Source organism: Acomys minous (genome assembly GCF_964271855.1).
Source record: "Acomys minous genome assembly, chromosome: 18".
NCBI lineage: Eukaryota > Metazoa > Chordata > Mammalia > Rodentia > Muridae > Acomys > Acomys minous.
Window position 1 is genome coordinate 2534602 of NC_140501.1, and position 19882 is coordinate 2554483.

The window sequence follows — 19882 nt, forward strand, 5'->3', positions numbered from 1 at the left end:
CTCAAAGCGCAGCTCTCAAGTCGGCCCCTGGTGATGCACACTCGTGAAGTGGCCCTTCCCGCTCCCTGTCACCACTTTCCATCCCACTCACTCCTTGGTCACCATAATCTTATCTCCAAGACGACTGGACAAGCTGTTCTGGAAAGGTTCTGGGTGTGCCCCCTTCCTTCCAGAAAGGTCACTTTCCAGACTGTTTCTAATCTTGGCAGCATTTGTCTATTAACGGCTTCTTCCCTAAGTTCTCCCCTTGGCACCTGCACGTGCGCGCGCACACACACACACACACACACACACACACACACACACACACACCGTCCTTGGCCACTCTTCAGTCTGCTTCCCCGACTCTACTGCTTCTCCCTCTGAAGACACCGAAATGTCTACATGTTCTGGCCCCATTCTCCTCGAATCTTCCACTGCCCTCTGATGACTTCACCTCAGGACTGCTCACTCCAGCCATCGTCAACAAGCGCCAACTCTGTACCTCCTGCCTCTTGTCCTGGCTCTGCTCAGCCCCTCTCCACAGTTAGGCCTAGCAAACCCACACCTCTCTAAACGTCAGCTCAAGTACTGATCCTTGGACTAGCAAATTATCTTAACAACCAAGTCTCTTCCCCCATCAGACTCCCTGCAGTAAACCCACTGTGCTGAGCACAGCTGCCTCCCTGCCCCCCCCCCACACACACACTGAATTCCTTGGGAACTAGACCTGGAATACATTAGACATGTAATTAGTGTTTTTAGGTGCCTTATACATAGCAAATATACTGTGATGTGAATGGCCAATGAGGATCCTTATTAATAAAATGCTTACATGTATTATTCATTGTAGATGACGGTGACGAGGCTAGTCTCTATGTAGGAGGCTAAACCACATTGTGCACACTATTTACAAGCACTTTTACCCAATCCTGACTGACAGAGAACAAAAGAGTCCCAAGGGAATGGTCACAAGTGTGCCTCCCTGGGTTGACAGCCCTGGCAGCCAAGCTTCCTGCAACACCCTGCACAGCCCTGCATTGCCCTCTGCAAGTCTTCAAAGTGATTTTTCTGAATGAGCGGTAGCAATGCCTGGCTCCTTCGCACTGCCCTGGCTCTTCAGCCATCACTCGCTGCACACGCTGCACACAGCACACTATGGGAAAGCACGTTAACTGCTTATTAACCTGTCTGATGCTGGGCTCCTTTGCTGTGCCTTCCACCTCACTGCATATAAACCACACAAGGTTTCAGCAGACAGCTGCTGAAGGAGTGGGGTGGGAGGTGCCAGGTGTTAGTTAACCAATCACGAGTGTGAGAAGAGTGCAGGTGCAGGACAGACACCCCCTGCCTCTAGGCAGAGAGAGACATCACCCTTTCTGAGGTTTCGTACTCAGGAGCAGACCTCTGAGTTACCCACAGAGCCACGCAACTGCCTGCCTAAAGCACATCTCTCGGTGAAGTGGGAAACAGTGAAGCAGGAAAAGCCACTGACATTCGGGGAGTTGCCAAGTGACTGATCTGGGAACCACCACTACTGGGCTCCATTGTCAACATCACAGGCCTGGAAGCCTGTTTCCACACCCAAGCGCAGTTCACAACAGGTCCCTAAAGTAAAGCCTGGCCTAAGCCAACGAGCCATCCCATTAACTCTTCCACAGGCCTGCCTGTGCCATGGGTAACCAGGCACTGCCTGTCCTAGAGCTGTGCTGCTCCAACTCTGACTACAGCCTAATCCATACCATGACACTGCTGTTAATCAGCTCAGAGAGAGAGAGAGAGAGAGAGAGAGAGAGAGAGAGAGAGTGTGTCTGTGTGTGTGTGTGTGTGTGTGTGTGTAAACTAACGCTGGGACTCACTCGCTCCTCCACTGGCCAGCAAGCCCTGAGGATCTCCTTGGGGTTACAGCCACACACTGCCAGCGTGGCTTTTACATGGTTGACTGGAGATTAGAACTCAGATCTTCATCCTTGCAGTGCAACATCTTACCTACTGAGCCATGTCCGCAGCCACTCTGTCACTTTTTAGCTTTTACATGCATTTTTGATGCTCAACTCGCTGAGAACAAGTCAAATTGAAGAACTCTGCTGTCCAGGTCAGATCGGCCCACATACTGTAACCCTAGGAAAGCCACACTGCCTTAACCACCCAAAGAGCCGCTTGAAGATGAATTCACAAGTAGTTCTGATGGATTCTGGGGCCACGACGTCAAAGACTCCATAAATTAAGTTAGCTATTAGTTGGGGGGGGGGGGGGTCATAAACAGCAACAAGCCCAGCTACTACTACCCATGCCTGGGACAGTGAGAAGGGAGGACGATTTAAAACTATGTCGTTGGCTCTGGCAGTTGTCCACTCTCCGTCACTGTGACCCGAGTGTTCTCTAAGTGCCTCAAGGCATTCTCGACAGAAGGAACTATCTGGAGACCACAGCGCACTGTACGACAATGCTAAGTGACTGCAAACTGCAGCCTGTTCAAACAGGTCGCTCTTGATGCATCAGGGTCTAATTCTCAACCGTGCTGAGAGGCCACTCAGCAGAACCGAATACACTTCTCTGCCGTCCACCTGCTGACTGACCACCGCTCACACTCCGGCCTCGTCCAGAAGCAACGCAACGCGCCCGCGGTCTCTTGCCAAACGACTTCCTAACTTCACTTTAAAGCGCTCCGTTTTCCAGCTCCCTCCCAAAAAAACTCTTCAGGGACAGCGGGGGTTAGAATTACTACAATAAGTTTAAAACCGAGGAGGAGGGGGTGGGGCAGACCCTGGAGCGGAGGGTGCAACTAATGCCCACGTTCCAGGAATCGGGTGGGTCGCAAAGCAGCCTGTATGAATGAAAACCCGGGAGAGGGAACCGGGCAGGATTCCAGCGTCGTCCCCACGCCCCCACCCTGCCACGCCCGGCTGCCACCTTCCCCACGGGGACACCTTCCAGAGCCGTCAAGTGCGTGCGTGGGCCGGGGCCACGAGATGGGCGGCGGGGCGCCCGGCCGGCCCCTAACTGCCCAGCCCACCTGCAGAGCAGGGCAGGAGCTGCTGCGTACCCTGGGGGAGGCGCCGGTCCCCGCTCGGCCCTCGGGGATGCCGTGGGGGCGGCGCCCGCTGCTCCCCGACCCCCCCCCCAAGAGCAAGAACTGACAGGGCTCGGCCGCCCCGCCAACCCCCCCGCCCCAGCCGCCTACAAGCCCGAGTCCCAGCCGTCCCCGGGCCGGGGCTGGGAAGTGCCCGAGATGGCGCGCAGGGCGTCCCGAGGGTGGAGGAGCCCGTACTCACAAAGCCCACTGGAGCCGGTGCTGGTGAACATGGTCCCCCAGGGCCCGGAGCCCCCGCGGGGCGGCAGGGGGGGAGGGGAGGCGGAGAGCCCACCGGCGACGGCGCAGGCGCACTGGGAGCCAAGGAGCGAAGTCGGCCCGGCGAGGCGCTCCCGAGCCGCCGGGAGGAATGCGCATGCGCGGCCTGTGGGGCGGGCACGCTCGGCCGGAGTCCTCCGCTTCCTGCCCGGAGAGGAAGTGCGTCAGTGCGGGCGCGTCGGATGCCCGCCCCTTCCGGTAGTCCCGGGATGGGTCGGGAAGGGGTTTTTGCCCAAAGCTGAGTGCAGTTTCTTATCGCTGAGGTCCCAGTGTTTCACATGGAAACGTAGAAAGGTTTTGTTGTTGTTGTTGTTGTTGTTTTTAAAGAATAGGTGCTATAAGGAAATAGAAGGGACATACCACGGAAGTATGGACAGAACACTTTCAAGAAATCTTGACAATTTGTAGGGTTTGTTACGCATGCTAAATCTTGGGTTTAGACTAGTAAAATTCAACTAGTCTTTAGTTCAGTAAGTCTGAGGTAGATATCCCAAAACATAAAGGCGAGACTGGTTTGTATGCCATTCAGCCTTTATTTTTAGCTGGCTCAAAAGCGTCAAGTAAAGTTAACTTTATTTCATTCAGTTGAGTTATTTCGCAGGAAAGTGACTGTCGGAAGGCCTGCCATGTTCGCAGAAGTAGATTCTCACAAAATCTGTAGCCTGCACTAGAGTGGTGCTTCTGGAGGCACAGAAGGATGTTCAGAAGACGGGGCAATGTTTGTAGTAATACTAAATCATTATTTTCCTTTTCCATCCTTATTCGTCCACAAGTAGTAAGGGTTTCCAGTACTTTGCAGTTAACCAGCACCTGACAAAACAGCTAGTACTGAAAGGCAAACAAGTAGGTGTTACAGCAGATCCCTAGCTGCAACTTACCTTAAAGAAGCTACCACTTAAACATAGACATTGCATGAAAAAGAAATTTAATCAAAACACTTGCTTTTCCACTTGCAGATCTACTCTGGCTAAGCTTTTTTTTTTTTTCATATACTTCATCCAAAACATATCACAACAAACTGAAAAGAAAAGTGCACAGGAAATTCCCACAGGCTACTGAGCTAGACATTAAAAGCACTCTTCCTTAAATGGTTTGCTTAGGAAAGTACCTGGTGTCAAACTAAACATTTGGGTGTGTGTTGGATATTTTTTTCTGTTTCATCTAAGAGATGACCCTACATGATTAAATAAATAAAGACGGCAAGGATAGCTTGTAGAAATTTAGGGAAAGCTTCAAAGTCATGTTACTGCTTTTGTTTTTCAAATTTAACCTTATGTACTTAAGCCCTATATGTTATAGATAGTAATGATTTATGGTAAAGTAATAACTATAAAAGATTATCTAATAGGAAGAAATTTAAGTAAACCCCCTCATTCTATTGAGCTCTGGTACATTTGGAAGGATCTGTGTGAAATCTGAAGAGGCAGAAAGTCAGTTATGAAATGAACTTCAATTGGAAATTTTGTTGAACATAGTGACTGGTATCAAAATGAAAACCTGACCGTCACAAAGGCATGATTCATAAGGGAGTGAAAACATTGAGTGGAAATTTTATTTCCAAATATACCAACACATTGGAGTTATCAAAGCTAGAAACTCTTGAAACTTATTCCACAGGAAACGTTGTTTCCCTCCTTAGGTGCCATTGTGCAGCACTTCCGGTCAGCTGGTCCCCTGGGTTTACAAACACTGAGAAGCAGCAACAGCCAGTGTGCAGGTCAGAGACTCAGTCATTGACAACTTGAGTCACCAAAACCCTGGGGGGGGGGGAGCCCACTCGTCATGGAAAGGTATCAGTGTCTTTAGCAAAGCTGACGCCTTGAATTAAAGATTATGTTGTGAGAAGTGATTTGATTTTCCTGGTCTACATAGGAATTAAAGCATTTCAAAAAAAGTTTTAAAATATGTACTTTTTAATATTTATGTATAATTATGTTTCTATAAATAAAAAAGTAAATAGGGTGGGATTTTAGTTTGTCTACAGCTGATAATTATCTTTCGGGGGCTGGGTGGGGGAATGGTCTTTGCCAGTTGGTAGCAGCCTGCCTCATACTGCATGGAGAGGGATGGGCGTGGTCCAGGACCCTGAGGAAGATAACTAGGAGAGCACTGAGAGAGAAAGTGTGGGCGTGGTCCAGGACCCTGAGGAAGATAACTAGGAGAGCACTGAGAGAGAAAGTGTGGGTGGTGGCAGGAGGTAAGTAGCCCTTTGGAGAAACCTGAGACCAGTGTGGTAGACACAGAGAAACGTTTCAACGCAGCGGCTCGGAAGAGACTGCTCGCTGCGTCTGCTGTTGATGGAGATCAGTGTTGTCCCTAAAGAACCCGTTGACCTGAAACAACTGGGAGAAGTAAAGGGGTCTGCACCCCCCCTCCCCACTAACATGCTCTCTCATGCCCAGGGTTAAGAAGTTGGTGGAAGGGAGGTAGAGCCTTCAATACAACCAACTAAAACAGAGTTTTAAAACAAGCATCAACAATGAGAGTGTCCCTGTGTGGCGCATCCACTAACTATGCCCAAAGCCAAGGCCTCGGGTAGGAGAGATGGCTTAGCAATTAAGAGCACTTGTTCCTGGAGAGGACCTGATCTGGCTCCCAGCGCTTACATGGCAGCTCCAGCTCAGGGGATCTGATGCCCTCCCCTGACCTCTTTTGGCACCGGACACACACAGGATGCACACACAGACACACAAGTGGAATATTTACACATATAAAAACAAATACTAATAAAAAATAGAGTGCCACGTCACTTCCCCCAGATGCCTCACAGGTGTGCTTACAAAGGATGTGTGTGCCCAATGACCGTGTCTTCGTTACGGTATCATCTATAGGCTTTGACCTTCCCTCCCCACCTCCTTTGGGCTTTTTAAGATATTCATGAGGAGAAGCAGCCTAAACAGGAGATCTGGTCCACCATGATGTAGGGGGAAGCATCACCTCATGAGTAGGCCATTCACCTCAGAGATGTAATAGCAAGGTTGATATTATCAAGGAGATGATGTCTTCACGGCTCCTATCTGGAGTGGATAAGGCTAGTTCTGAGGACAGTGGTTTGGACATATTCCTGGTTTTTAAAAAGGTTCATTTTTATTGAATGTGTATGAGTACCTGCTTGCATGTATGTATGTATGTGCACCGTGTGTGTGCCTGGTGTCGAAGGAGGCCAGGAGAGGACAGCAGCGCCTCTAGAACCAGAGATGAAGGTGCTTGTGAGCAACCGTGTGATGCCAGGAACCGAACCAGGGTCTTCTGGAAGCGCAGCCAGTGCTCTTAGCCACTGAGCCACCTCTCCAGCTGCATCGCTGTTAATTTTAAGGTCACTTTAGAAAGCAATGAAATCTAAAACTCTACATCTAAAAAATGTTTTTGGTTGGTTTTTTTCTTTTCTTTCTTTTTTTTTTCTTTTTACAGAGAAAACACTGATATTCACAGCTAGTACTTTATTCAGATAGCAGTCTCATTGTACACGTGGTCCAAGAACACTCAGATAAGAACTCAAATAAAATTAATGTTAAAAATTAGTCTTCAGGGCTGGAGAGATGGCTCAGAGGTTAAAAGCACTAACTGCTATTCCAGAGGTCTTGAGTTCAATTCCCAGCAACCACATGGTGGCTTATAACCATCTATAATGTGATCAGACACCCTCTTCTGCCGTGCAGGTGTACATGCAGGCAGAGTACTGTATACATAATAATAAATAAATCTTTTTTAAAAATTGGTCCTCAAACATCATAGGCAACAGTGTTACGTTTTCCTGTGATCTCTCTGATATAAAACTACATCCATACCTCAGTGGCCACCAAACCATTCAGCACAGCTTCTTTAACTGTAAGCTATTTGAAGCTACCATTTTTAACACCTTGAATTTTTTTTTTTTTTTATGATCTGAAAAGCTGTAGGGATTTCAGCAGGGGTTGAGTGGGGGAGGGCATCCCAGCCTTGGCATTCTGCCAAAATGTGGCCAATTGAGGCTTCCCATAAGTCACAGCAGTGGTTACCAGCACTGGAGCCTCTCTATGAAGTTACAAACACACTTGGTGATGGTCTAAGGTTCAAGGTCTGTCTCCTGAGCCGCCAGCTGAATGGCCCTAAAAATGTATTTCTTTTTTACTTCTTCTTTTTGTTGTTGTTGTTTGTTTTGGTTTGGTTGGTTGGGTTTTTTTTTGTTTGTTTGTTTTTGTTTTTGTTTTTGTTTGGTTGGTTTTGTTTTCTGGTTTTTTTGAGACAGGGTTTCTCTGTGTAGCCTTGGCTGTCCTACACTCTCTTTGTAGACCAGGCTGGCCTCGAACTCACAGCAATCTGCCTGCCTCTGCCTCCCTGGTGCTGGAATTAAAGGTGTGTGCCACCACACCTGGCTAAAAATGTATTTCTAATAGCCAACTAGACAGTCCACTCACAATGGGTATAACAAGTTAGCTTCTGTTCAGGACATGTTATTAATCCTAAAAAAAAAAAAACCACTTGGGATTCAAAAGACTCAGTTATTGTAATTACTAAAAGTGGATTTAGCTAAGATCTCCATTAGACCTCCTGTAAACATGCCTGTCAATGGCTGGGCTTGGTGCGAGCATTCTGGAGGATCTCAGTGAGGCCAAGGCCAGCCTGTTCCGCCAATCCATTTCGAGGCTACCCAGACCACACAGTGAGACACTGTATCAAACACACGGGGTGTCTGAGATTATCCCCAGTGCCCGTACATAAAGGTTTAGGAGGAAAGGGTTTCAGGACCGCAGAACAACTACTGCAAAGACAGTAAAACGTAATCTGGCATTCCTCCCAACAGAATTAGGACCTCATTAAATTTCACCTACAAAGTAAAGTATTTCATATTCTTGCCTTCTGTTTCAGTCTGGATCTCTCCAAGACTCATGGGACACAGTGGAGCGTACACCCGGTTTTGTCTGGGAAGTAGTCCTGAGAGACTTCACCAATGGGAGGACAGGGAGTTAGTTGGCTGAGATGAGTTAGCGTAACTAACACTACGGGAAACAGGAACCTAACCCACTGAGATGCAGGTCTTTGGGGAAGCACAGCACAAGGCGCGGGTAGGAGGATCTATCCACTGACTCCCACAGCTGTCGAGGCTCACCTCCATGAGGTGGCAATTCCCTGCCGCGTCCTGAACGACAAGTAAGCAAACAGAGGGGCTCCAGAGGCAGGGCAAGCCCAAGGCTGAGGGCTCCAGAGGCGGGGCGAGCCCAAGGCTGAGGGCTCTAGGGGCGGGGCGAGCCCAAGGCGGAGGGCTCCAGAGGCGGGGCGAGCCCAAGGCTGAGGGCTCCAGAGGCGGGGCGAGCCCAAGGCTGAGGGCTCCAGAGGCGGGGCGAGCCCAAGGCTGAGGGCTCCAGAGGCGGGGCGAGCCCAAGGCTGAGGGCTCCAGGGGCGGGGCGAGCCCAAGGCTGAGGGCTCCAGGGGCGGGGCGAGCCCAAGGCTGAGGGCTCCAGGGGCGGGGCGAGCCCAAGGCTGAGGGCTCCAGGGGCGGGGCGAGCCCAAGGCTGAGGGCTCCAGGGGCGGGGCGAGCCCAAGGCTGAGGGCTCCAGGGGCGGAGCGAGCCCAAGGCTGAGGGCTCCAGAGGCGGGGCGAGCCCAAGGCTGAGGGCTCCAGAGGCGGGGCGAGCCCAAGGCTGAGGGCTCCAGAGGCGGGGCGAGCCCAAGGCTGAGGGCTCCAGGGGCGGAGCGAGCCCAAGGCTGAGGGCTCCAGGGGCGGAGCGAGCCCAAAGCTGAGGGCTACTATTGAGAAAAAACACTTGATGTGGCGAAGACTTGGAGACAGCAGACTGCAAGACCATCTTCTGTAGCATCCAGCATTCACCTTTCAGGAGTTTGTAAAACAGTGTTTTATTTTCCTTTGAGCTGAGAAAATTACGTGTGGATACTACTATGGTGTGGGTGTTTTTAAGGGCACGTTAGAGTGGTCTGACCTTCCCCCCCCCCCCCCCGTGTCCTGCAGCACACACCGGTAGAACACCACAGCGCTTTTCCGGAGCCCCCTTTATTTTCCATTTCACCTGTCTCCCACCACACTGCAAAGGATGTGGTCTCCAGGGTCCTTTTTAAGTCCCTGAAATGGAGCCCACACCCACGCGCATGGGGGGCTCCCATTACCATGTGAAGGAGGTGTCACCTCGGCTCTAATCTTCTTAGCATTTTATTAAAGTGAATCACGCACTTCAAAGAGATTGGAGTGGGCTGACCGGAAGGAGGGAGGCAGCTCTCTGGGCTCTGCATTGTAAATTTTTAAATGTTATTACATCTATGAGGTGAGTGGCCTACTCATGAGGTGACACTTCCCCCTACATCATGGTGAACCAGATCTCCTGTTTAGGCTGTTTCTCTTCATGATCATCTTAAAAAGCCCAAAGGAGGTGGGGAGGGAAGGTCAAAGCCACACTATAGATGATACCGTAATGAAGACACGGTCACTGGGCGCACACACCCTTTGTAAGTACACCTGTGAGGCATCTGGGGAAGTGACATGGCACCCAATTTTTTAAAAAATTGTATTTTTTTAAAGTGTGTAAATATTCCACTTGTGTATCTGTGTGTGCATCTTGTGTGTGTCCGGTGCCAATAGAGGTCAGGAGAGGGCATCAGACCCCCTGAGCTGGAGCTGCCGTGTAAACGCTGGGAGCCAGATCAGGTCCTCTCCAGGAACAAGTGCTCTTAATTGCTAAGCCATCTCTCCTACCCGAGGCCTTGGCTTTGGGCATAGTTAGTGGATGCGCCACACAGGGACACTCTCACCATCTGGTGACGCGACAGCAGGGGCAGTTTTCCTTGGGTACCTCATATCTTCTTCCTTGCCTCTCCCACCTGGGTTCCAGAGCAGGAAACCAAGTTGTCTATGAAGCTGCATCACTATGCTCCTCACAGCACAGAGCAGTTTTGAAGCTACTCAGAGCCAGCCCGTCATGCTTGCGGGGCTACCGCATTCATCCCTCCGTGTGCTCCACTCTGTCTGCGAGGTGCGCTGTCTCCAGGGGCACATGCCAGCATATCTGACCTGTTGGTACCAGATGCGGTACTGGCTTTTATTCTATGCATCATCCTTTGACTCTTTCATTTTTTATATTCATTGTGGGTGTCCGGGCATCTCATCTCAAATTTCACATAGAGCCTGGCTTGTCTATAAGTGGATACAGGCGTTGTCACCTACTGTCTTCACACCCAAACATCTATAGATCAGAAGGTGTATCATTTCACCATTAATGTCTTTCCTTTGTATCAAAATAAGGGTGTTGCGATGATTATTGAAACTATAGCAGTTTTGAGTTTCACTTCAGGTAGTAAAAGCAGAACTGACAGGCGCTGTGACAGGACAGCGTTTGGGCGTTTCGTTTGCCTGCTTGCTTGTTTTTGAATGGAGTCTCACTGCGTACCCGACTTGTTTCAGATTTCTGATCCTCCTGCCTCGGGCTGCCACGAGCTGAGACTACATGTGTCTGCATTTTGTGCGCCTTCGGTGTGACATTTTAAACTAGGTCCCTGCAAGCCATGCCCATGTCCCTGGTAAAGTGATCTTCTTCTACATCAGGGCTGCGGCACATACAAATAGTTTAGATGAGGTCAGACCTCAGCCAATCTGACCGGTGTTCTTGTGGGAAGAGCCGCAGGTCCCCAGAGGGGAAAGGCGTGTGGTGACACAGGCAGGCCCAGAATGAAGAATTGCAGGCCATCCCTGCGGCTAAGAAGAGGCAAGCAAGGCATCTCCCCCACCATATTTCAGAGGCAGTGCGGCCCTGTCAGCACCTTGATTTTGAACCATCAAAGAACAAATTTCCATTGCTTTAGCCCACCCTGGTTATGACATTTCATGGTAGCTCTGAGACTCTACTACTGTCGTCTTTTTCTCTAATTTTTTTTTTTTTTCGAAACAGGATTTTTCTATGTTATCTTGGCCATCCTGGACTCTCTTTGTAGACCAGGCTGGCCTTGAACTCACAGCAATCTGCCTGCCTCTGCCTCCCTAGGGCTGGGATTAAAGGTGTGCACCACCACGCCCGGCTTTTTCTAGAATTTTTACATGTCTAATTCTGTTTGCATTTGGCTATTTTAACTTTCTTCTCCCTTAACTTCTATCCAGGTTAAAAACTAAGCTGAGACATTTCCCTCTGTAAGCAGGGTGTGTCACCCGCTTCTCCATGCTCTTCTGCAGCGATGCCACCATTCCAGAAGTGACTCTGCACAGGGAGTCATTTCTCTGCACGAGTGCCAACCAAGTTTCAGCTGTGGTTTCCTGGCTCGTATGATGATATGAATATTTCTCATTAAAATATTTCTTGGCTCCCCAAAAGACTGATTTTTTTTTCGGTTTTCACAGTAAAGTTGAGATGGTTTAAGACCATGTGCTTAACCTGCTGTCCTACTGTGAGCTCAGCCTGAACCTGCTGTCCTACTGTGAACTCAGCCTGTTCAAAGTTAACCTGCCTTTAAGAAAACTGTAGGTTTCCAAGATGGCGGTGCCTATCACACACTGTATCTGATCTACGGCATGGACCAGGGACTGGACTGGGAGCCATAGACTGCAAGAAGTGGAGAGCACTAGCAAAGGATACCAGAAGCCACCTCCCAACATCAGACATAGCAAGATGACTAAAGGACAGCATAAGGACACAAGCAAGAGAACAGTGTAGTCATCCTTAGGGCCTGGCTCTTCCATGCAATCAGTTTTTACAATCTAAATTTATGCATAGCTTTAATCTTAAATTATACGCTCTGCCCTGCCTCTGACTGAGTAATGTATATGTGTAGGCGTAGGTTGTGGTAATCATCTGTTAAAAGCAGCCTACAGTCTGTTTAAAGTGGTGACTTTAAACAGTAAATATCTATCATTCTATCATAAATGTTGGGGGAAAAAAAACATGTGGATATAGGTTGAGGGAGCCTGTTTGCAAATGGTTCAGCTGGAAGCAGCAACAGAACTTCTGCAACTCTGCTAAGGATTTCTATAAAGAACGCTTCGCTCCTCCATGCCATGTTTTTCTGTGCTATTCGGTGAATGCTGAGTCATGCCTTCATTAGAGACAGATCGAAATACAGGGAGAGAAGAGGAGAATTCAAATTTGGGGTCAAGCTACTCAGAGAGAAAACCTCCTGTGTCTTCAGTCCTTAATGTGACACCAGCTCACCACAGCCCCACCTTGCCGTAGTCACCCTGAGCTCTATGTGAGCCTGCCGTCCAGGGACTGGGCCCAGCTAGGAAGGAAAAAGTTAGAAATCCCGCTCATGGTGACATCTGCTGGACGTCCCTTCCTTAAGCTTCTTTGGTCTTTGTACTGCCCTTAAGCAGTTTAGACATGATCTGCGGTGGTCATCCTGCTGTCATCTGTGTCCTCTGCTCAACCGTGAGCAAGAATGCGTTTTATCTCTACTCTCCAGTGTAGAAGGGGTTTCCTGTGGCCCGTGTTTTTCACCCACGTCCTTGTTCCCTGAAATAATGACTCTGAGACTTAAATGTGTTTACAAAACTTTAGGCCAATACAGCTAGGTGCGTTCCCTTACTTGCTCATAACTAATACCCTGTTTATTCTGTTCTATGTTGGACCACATGGCTGGATACCTCTGCTCAAGTTTCATGCGTCTGTCCTCTTCAGTGTCCCGGGGGGAATTCTCCATGCGCTTTACTCTATCCCAGCATTCACTCTTTCTCTACTAGAACTCCTTGCTCCTATTTCCAGCCTCAGCTATAGGCCAATCAGCAATTTATTGACAGGTGAAGAATCCATACAGTACACAAAAGGTTATACCTACATCTCCCCCCTTTTAGTCCAATAAACTTTCTTTCTCTTACAATAGTAAACTATACACAATAACAATTACGAAACAATCAGGAAGATTTACACTCACAATGTCCAGTCCATATGTATTTTACAACTTTGAAAAAAGTACTCTATTGTCTATCCTATCTTGGTGAGTTTGGAATTCCGTACCTAAATCATTTTCTAGCATAGCTTGCACTACCAACCTAATAACAACTTCATAGACATAAAAACATCTAAAATCCTAAACAGCTTAGGCTTAATTGTGAGACTATAACTATCTAGTCTTCATCTCCATCAGACACTTGAGAATGAATAAATGTTACCCAAGTATGCAGGAAGTGCAGAACGGGCAGCTTCCAAAGCTATAGGAATGACAAAGAAAGCTGGCTGCTTAAACAGTCCCTCAAACTCCTCTATAATTTTGGAGCATCAATCTTCCACCCTCTGGCCCAGAACATCTGACAGACCTTCCTGTGAAACAGGAACTATGAAGGTCTGCCTACCTTGTCCTTGCAAAGCTTGGCAGTCTGCTTCCCTGCATCCAAGTTTGTCCCTTTTGGACAGCATATCATCAGCGGTTGAAGCAAGGGCAGCTTCTTGCCCAGTGGCAGCCTGCCACGTAGAAGCAAACTCCACAAGGAGCTATCTGATGCTCATCATCTTCCTCGAGGTAAAAGGGGGCTGCCGCAAGGAGCTGCCATGTCTCACCGTTGAAGAATCCTTAAAATAATAAAAAGCATCTTTAAATGCCATATTCTGTAGGTCTCTGAGGTTTCTGAAGACCGTCTGTGTATATTTTAGTACATCTAATAGGCAATGTTGCTTGTTTCTAGCTACTCACTATGCGTTCAGCCTAGGAAGAATATTTCCACAATAAGCTAGACTAGTACGCGACATGACCATGAGTTCAAATGACTAAATATTAACTTGTGTTACTTTCTTATCCTAAGCAGTTTGTAATAGTAGCTTTAAAAAGGACTAGAACTTAACACTGCATCCTTAAGAATCACCTAGGGCACCAGGTGTGGTGGTGCACACCTGTAATCCCAGCACTCGGGAAGCAGAGGCAGGAGGATCACTGTGAGTTTGAGGCCAGCCTGGTCTACAGAGCGAGTCCAGGTCAGCCAAGATAATACAGAGAAACCCTTCTTGAAGAAGAAGAAGAAGAAGAAGAAGAAGAAGAAGAAGAAGAAGAAGAAGAAGAAGAAGAAGAAAGAATCACCTAGGTACAATACTGCAACAAGAGTTAATACATAGTATGTTGTAACTAAACTATCATTTTAATTTTGTATCAGTATACAAAGAGCTATACCAATGTAATCATATATAACCTTAATTCTGAATCAATAACAAAGATTTATCCCAATGTGATTTTCAGAGGAAAGGGAGCATTTGGCTCACAGGTTACAGGCAATCACACAGGACCCTGGGCAGGAAGGACGCCTGAAACATGGAGAGATGCTGCTTTCTGGCTTGCTCCTCCTGGCTTCCTAATCTACCTTTTTCTTTTTTTCTTTTTATTTCCATTTATTTATTTATTTATTTATTTATTTTTATTTTTGGTTTTTTGAGACAGGGTCTCTCTGTGTTAGCCCTGGCTGTCCTGACTTGCTTTGTAGACCAGGCTGGCCTCAAACTCACAACGATCCGCCTGCCTCTGCCTCCTGAATGCTGGGATTAAAGGTGTGCACCACAACGCCCAGCTCATTTTCTTTTTATGTGTATGAATGTTTTGCCTGCATGTATGTATGTGCACCATGTATGCACATGGTGCGAGGACAGGTGAGAAAAGGGTGTTGGTCCTCCTCAAAACTGGTGCATCAGTCGTGAGACACTGTACATGGAGCTTGCACCTGAAGCTGGGTCCTCCGCAGACAGCTGAAGCTGGGTCCTCCGCAGAAGCAGCATGTGCTTTAGCCACTGACCCATTGCTCCAGCCCACAGCTGGCTTATGCTGTTTGAGTTTGGGTTTTTTGTTTGTTTGGGTTTTTTTTTATTATTATTCATTTGTTTGAGGAAGGGTCTAGCTCTGCAGCCCAGACTGGCCTCAAACTCTCTTGCGTCAACCTCAGTCTCTCAGACCCACAGATTTTGAATTTGTCAGACCTTGAAGCCAATTCCTGACATTCTCTCTGTCTCTCACTCTCCTGACCATACTCCCTGCCCCCCCCCCACACACACACCACACCACACACCATTCGTTCTGTTTCTCTGGAAAACTCTCACACACAATCCCATTTCCTTTGATTACTAGTGCCCTGCCTCGGAATGCCGGCCTCACTGACCTCCGTAACTGAGAGCTGGTGCCTATGAACTTGGATCTCCAAATAGAAAGCCCACTTGCCTATACCACTCTGAGATGGGACCATGTACCTGTCACAGTGTTCTCTGCCTGGTGACACTAGCCAATCACAGCCCTCCCCCAGATGTGTCTACGGCCAGACAGGGCTTGGCCTCAGCTTTCTACGGTACTTGCTCAGACTTTCCTCTTGGGTGGGTCCTGGACACTCCAGTCCCTGTCACCCATGGATGCACACATGTGTTGAGAGATGACTTGTATTCCAGGAGAGTGTTGGCAAGCCTGCTCTGAAAGTCCCCTCTATATAACACTGAGGTCATATATATGTAGAATCCAGAAGTGATTAAGACCTGAGAGCCAGATGACTCTCGGATTGGTCAAATGCTTTGTATCCCTGCTGGGGCTGCAGGACTTTTAAAGGCGTGGTCAAACAGAGAGAACCCGGCCAATAACCACGAAGAACCAGCAGAATAACAGCCTGGCTGTGGGGAGCCAGCAGATGTTTGGCTTGTTGTAAATTAGATTTTTTCCCCTGGGCTACCTGCCAGGTGGAGAGTGGGGCTTATGTAGACCCTGTGTGGGGTCCCAGGGCAGCGAGTATACATAGGAATGTGTCCCGGTGGCCTTGGTGCTGGGACCGGGCCTGGGGTAAACCACGCCCGTGGCTGGCGATGGTTTTGCCCCTCACCGAGTCCCCTTTGCTGATGCTCACAGAGACTTGGGCGTCTGCTCAGGAACTTTCTTGCTCCTCTATACATTTACTTGAATTACGTTTTTCAAACGCCTGCCTTTCAGCCTTCTCTTCTCCAGACTAAATATTTCTGTAACTTTTCAACTCTTAGATCACGAGCTCATTTTATTTTAAATCCTCTCCAATGTTCCTTGCTGTTCTGACCCTTATGGAGCTTAAATGCCGTATGAGTTTACCCCAGAGACTAGAAGTATAAAAGCCTTTGATTGGGATACATTTACCATGGTAACTTGTCAACTCTAGCTAACCCTTGACTCTTGACTTCTAGAGGTGGGAAAAAGGGAGAATCCACCTCATTCTGCTAAGAAATCCAAAGGAGAACAATCTACCTGGTTTTTAAGTAAAAGGTATTATTATTTTTTTATATTATTATTTTTAAAAACTTATTTTAAGGCAGGCATAATTGCACTTGTTTATAATCCCAAGGCCTTGGGGAGGACGAAGCAGGTCCAGTCAAGAAAAAGTGGTACATAGCTGTAATTCCAACACCTTGGGGAGAGGGACAGAGGCAAGACGATGACTGCAAGTTCGAGGCCAGCCTCATCTACATAGCAAGTTCAAGACCAGCCTGAGAAACATGCACACAGATACTCTGTCTCAAACAAAACAGAAAATTCAAGGAAAGCTTGAAAAATGATTCCGAGCAAACACGCATTGGAGCTTTCCTTTCTGCTAGTTTGTACCATTTTCAGCTGAGGGTGGAGCCTGAAGCTAAGCCATAGAGCGTTTGCCTAGCAAGGCTTTGATCTCTTCTGAACCCCCTCATGAACTCGGTGTCCTAGTGCCTACCTGCGATTGTATCACTCATCAGGTAAAGGCAAGAGGATTATAGCCGCTCAAGGCCAGCCTGGGCTATGAAAGACCCTGTTTCAAAACAAAACAACAGAGCAGCAATTCTAGCTGGGACTTGCACCAGGCCTGAGAAAGTCAGTGCCTCAATAATGATATTAAAAGAAAATGGTTTATACGTTGGTATCATACATTTGAATTATGTTACACACATCCTCTATACACAGATAATTGCGTCGTGTATATGGCTCATGCACCTTGCTGAGCCGTCAGAGTGACAGATCCATCTAGGCATCTCCTCAGCCTCGGGGGAGAGCGAGCGGTGAGCGCTGTGGTGAACGCCATGCCTGGAGCCTGGCTTCCGGCCTGAGCCCCGGGCTCCCCAGCTGGAGTTTCCGAAGCCCTTCACCTGTCTGTTCCTGCACTTGCTCTTTTCGCCCTTCCTTTTCACAGTGACATTCCTGCTTACTTTTTTTTTTTTAAAGGATTTGTTTATTTTTAACCTGGATCCTCTGAGCTGTCTCTTCAGTCCTTGTTATTATTTATTCTTGGTAAATGTCACACATTTATATAATATATTTGATCATACCTGTCTAACAACGCCTTCCTCCAACTTCTCCTAGTGTGCCCACCCCGTGGCCCTCTCTCTGTCACGACCCCTCGTGATGGCCCCTGTCCAGGGAGAGCCTCCTGGAACGGCTCTGATGTCCCTGCCAGGAGTAATTAACTGCTGCCTCCTTTTGTCTCATTGAGTTGGCATATTCTGTCTCTATTCTTTCTCCTAACCTTACTCCCATACCAGGACCCTTCCAACACAATGATGTTTCCATGAAATGCCCTAACATGGACGGCAGCCAGGGACCATCCAGGACTGGCGTTCACTTATTTAAAAAAATGTGGCTAAGAATTATTCATTAGTTAATAATTTATATTGTGGCTTACAAAGGAATAAAGCATTTCAGAAAGCTCCAGATAGTGGCACTCAGACATTAGAAAGGAGAGCTAAGAAACAACTGTCTTGGTTCCCACACTCCCAGCACACAGGTGCTGAGCAAAAAAATGAAAGAACATTGACCCTTGACTAAGAGAGCACACGCGTACTGGTACCAAGCCAACAACTTAAGAGTGATGGCGTCTTTACTTTGCACTCTGTACCCTGTACTGTTTCATTCAAGTCAGTAACTCAAAAATGACAACACTGTTACTTTGCATTCTGTACTTTGTACTGTGTGTGCCTGATGGCTTCACCGACGCCCTTGAATCTACTCCATGGGAAATGTAGCCGCAAAACACTCCCTGTTTCAAAAAATGTGTATAAAAATCTAGACTGCTTGCCTACAAAACACACTCAGATTCAAACTGCCTCTGTGTTTGTCTCTGTTTGTCACCGCCGAATCCTTGTCCACAGACGCTTCCCCCAAGGACCTATCCCCTACTGAGCCGGTCCCTGGCACCTCTCAACTTCATCTTTTTCTTTTGGTTGCTAACAATCTGAGTCCTGTTGGTGCCGCCCACGTGCTCATGAGTGTGGGGGGTCATCCGCCAGGACATCGGTACCGCCAATGGCTACTCCCCAGAAGCGGCTCTCCTTCCCTCAGCAGGCACCAAGCTCCCCTCGCTCCCTCACGGAGCAGGGCCTTTGGGTCCTCAGGCTCCTCACGGAGTGGTGGGGAAATAACACTCGCCTCTGGGGACTTTCCTGAGTATTAGCTACATTAACAAACATTTTAAAAAGACACTGCTACCAGCCTTCACACACGAGCGCCCTGCTGCTGCCGGAGTTCTCTGAGCAAGCATAGCCGCTGAACAAGTATGAAGTCTCTCTCCGGGGACACTCACAGTGACAGCTTGTTCCTAAGCTAGCAACTAGAAACGGAAGCCCAGAACAGAGAGCTCCCTCCAACTGACGGAGCCTGAAGGAGCTGGCAGCACGCTCCCCAGCACCCTGGTTCTCTGGGGAGTCGGCTGGCCGCTGTGCTCCCTGTGTCGTTCCCAGACCGCAGCAGAACAAGAGAAAACAGAAGCACTCTTGCCTTCTCCCGTTTTCTCCACCTTTCATCTGGCTATGACTGTGACGTCACTCACTGGCCTGAGGTCCAAGTAGAGCAAGGTACACTGAGATGTCTGCAGGCACTGTGAATGAGGGAAGCAGGTCAGTGTGACACACACACACACACACACACACACACACACACACACACACATTCTTTTTTATTCCACATTAAGTATCAACTTACATAATGGAAGACGTTCTCTTCCAGGCGGGTTAGTTCACACTCTACTACCTTTGGAGGTGCAGAGACCTGCTCCATCGGCATTTTCAGAAATACAGACAAGCTAACTAACAACTCCTAAAGCTGCAGGAGCAATGGGGCTGTGGACTATTGTGTGACAGAGTGTGAAATGTCCCCCGAGGAGGCCTCGGGTGCTTCAGCAATTGGCCCCAAGCTGGTGGCCCTATCTTGGCAGGATGTGGAATCCATGGAGAGGGAGACATGGCTGGCAGAGGAAGGAAGCTAGGGGCAAGCACTAAAGGTTATAACTTGGCCCTGTTTTCGACCTTGACTCTAATTAATGGTCTACACTAAAAATGGTTGGTGACAACTTTTATGTTGTGTGTATTTACCACATTTAAGTATTAATTTAAATGGAGGAGATAAAGATTAAAGCCAGAGGAACAGGTGGTTGCCCCCTGCCTGGCCTGCCTCATGGCCCCTTATTCCCCAAGTGATTCATACCTCAGACACCTGGGTGAGTAACACTGGCCAGGCTTTGCTCAGTGACCCCCTCGGCCTGCAGCACATCCATACTCTGATGCACATACGCAAGGGGGGGGGGCGTTTCCTCCGTTAGTCACATACATAGTAACATGGTAACATAGATAACCAAGTAACACGAGCTAACATGGAATGTTTACATGTATGCCCACAGACTCCTATTATCTACCATAAATCC

General features: G+C 48.2%; 1 protein-coding gene across 2 annotated transcripts in view; it reads right to left on the bottom strand.

Moving 5' to 3' along the window:
* The window catches only part of UBAC2 (UBA domain containing 2), a 139081-nt gene extending 135640 nt beyond the window's left edge, over positions 1-3441 (bottom strand). The window contains exon 1 of one of the 2 annotated variants that reach the window (XM_084768220.1): positions 3255-3441. In XM_084768220.1, the coding sequence (XP_084624346.1) occupies positions 3255-3285 (31 nt within the window). In that variant the 5' untranslated portion in view covers positions 3286-3441. The remainder of the gene's footprint in view (positions 1-3254) is intronic. The other variant, XM_084768219.1, reaches the window with a different exon arrangement.
* Positions 3442-19882: the final 16441 nt, after the last annotated feature.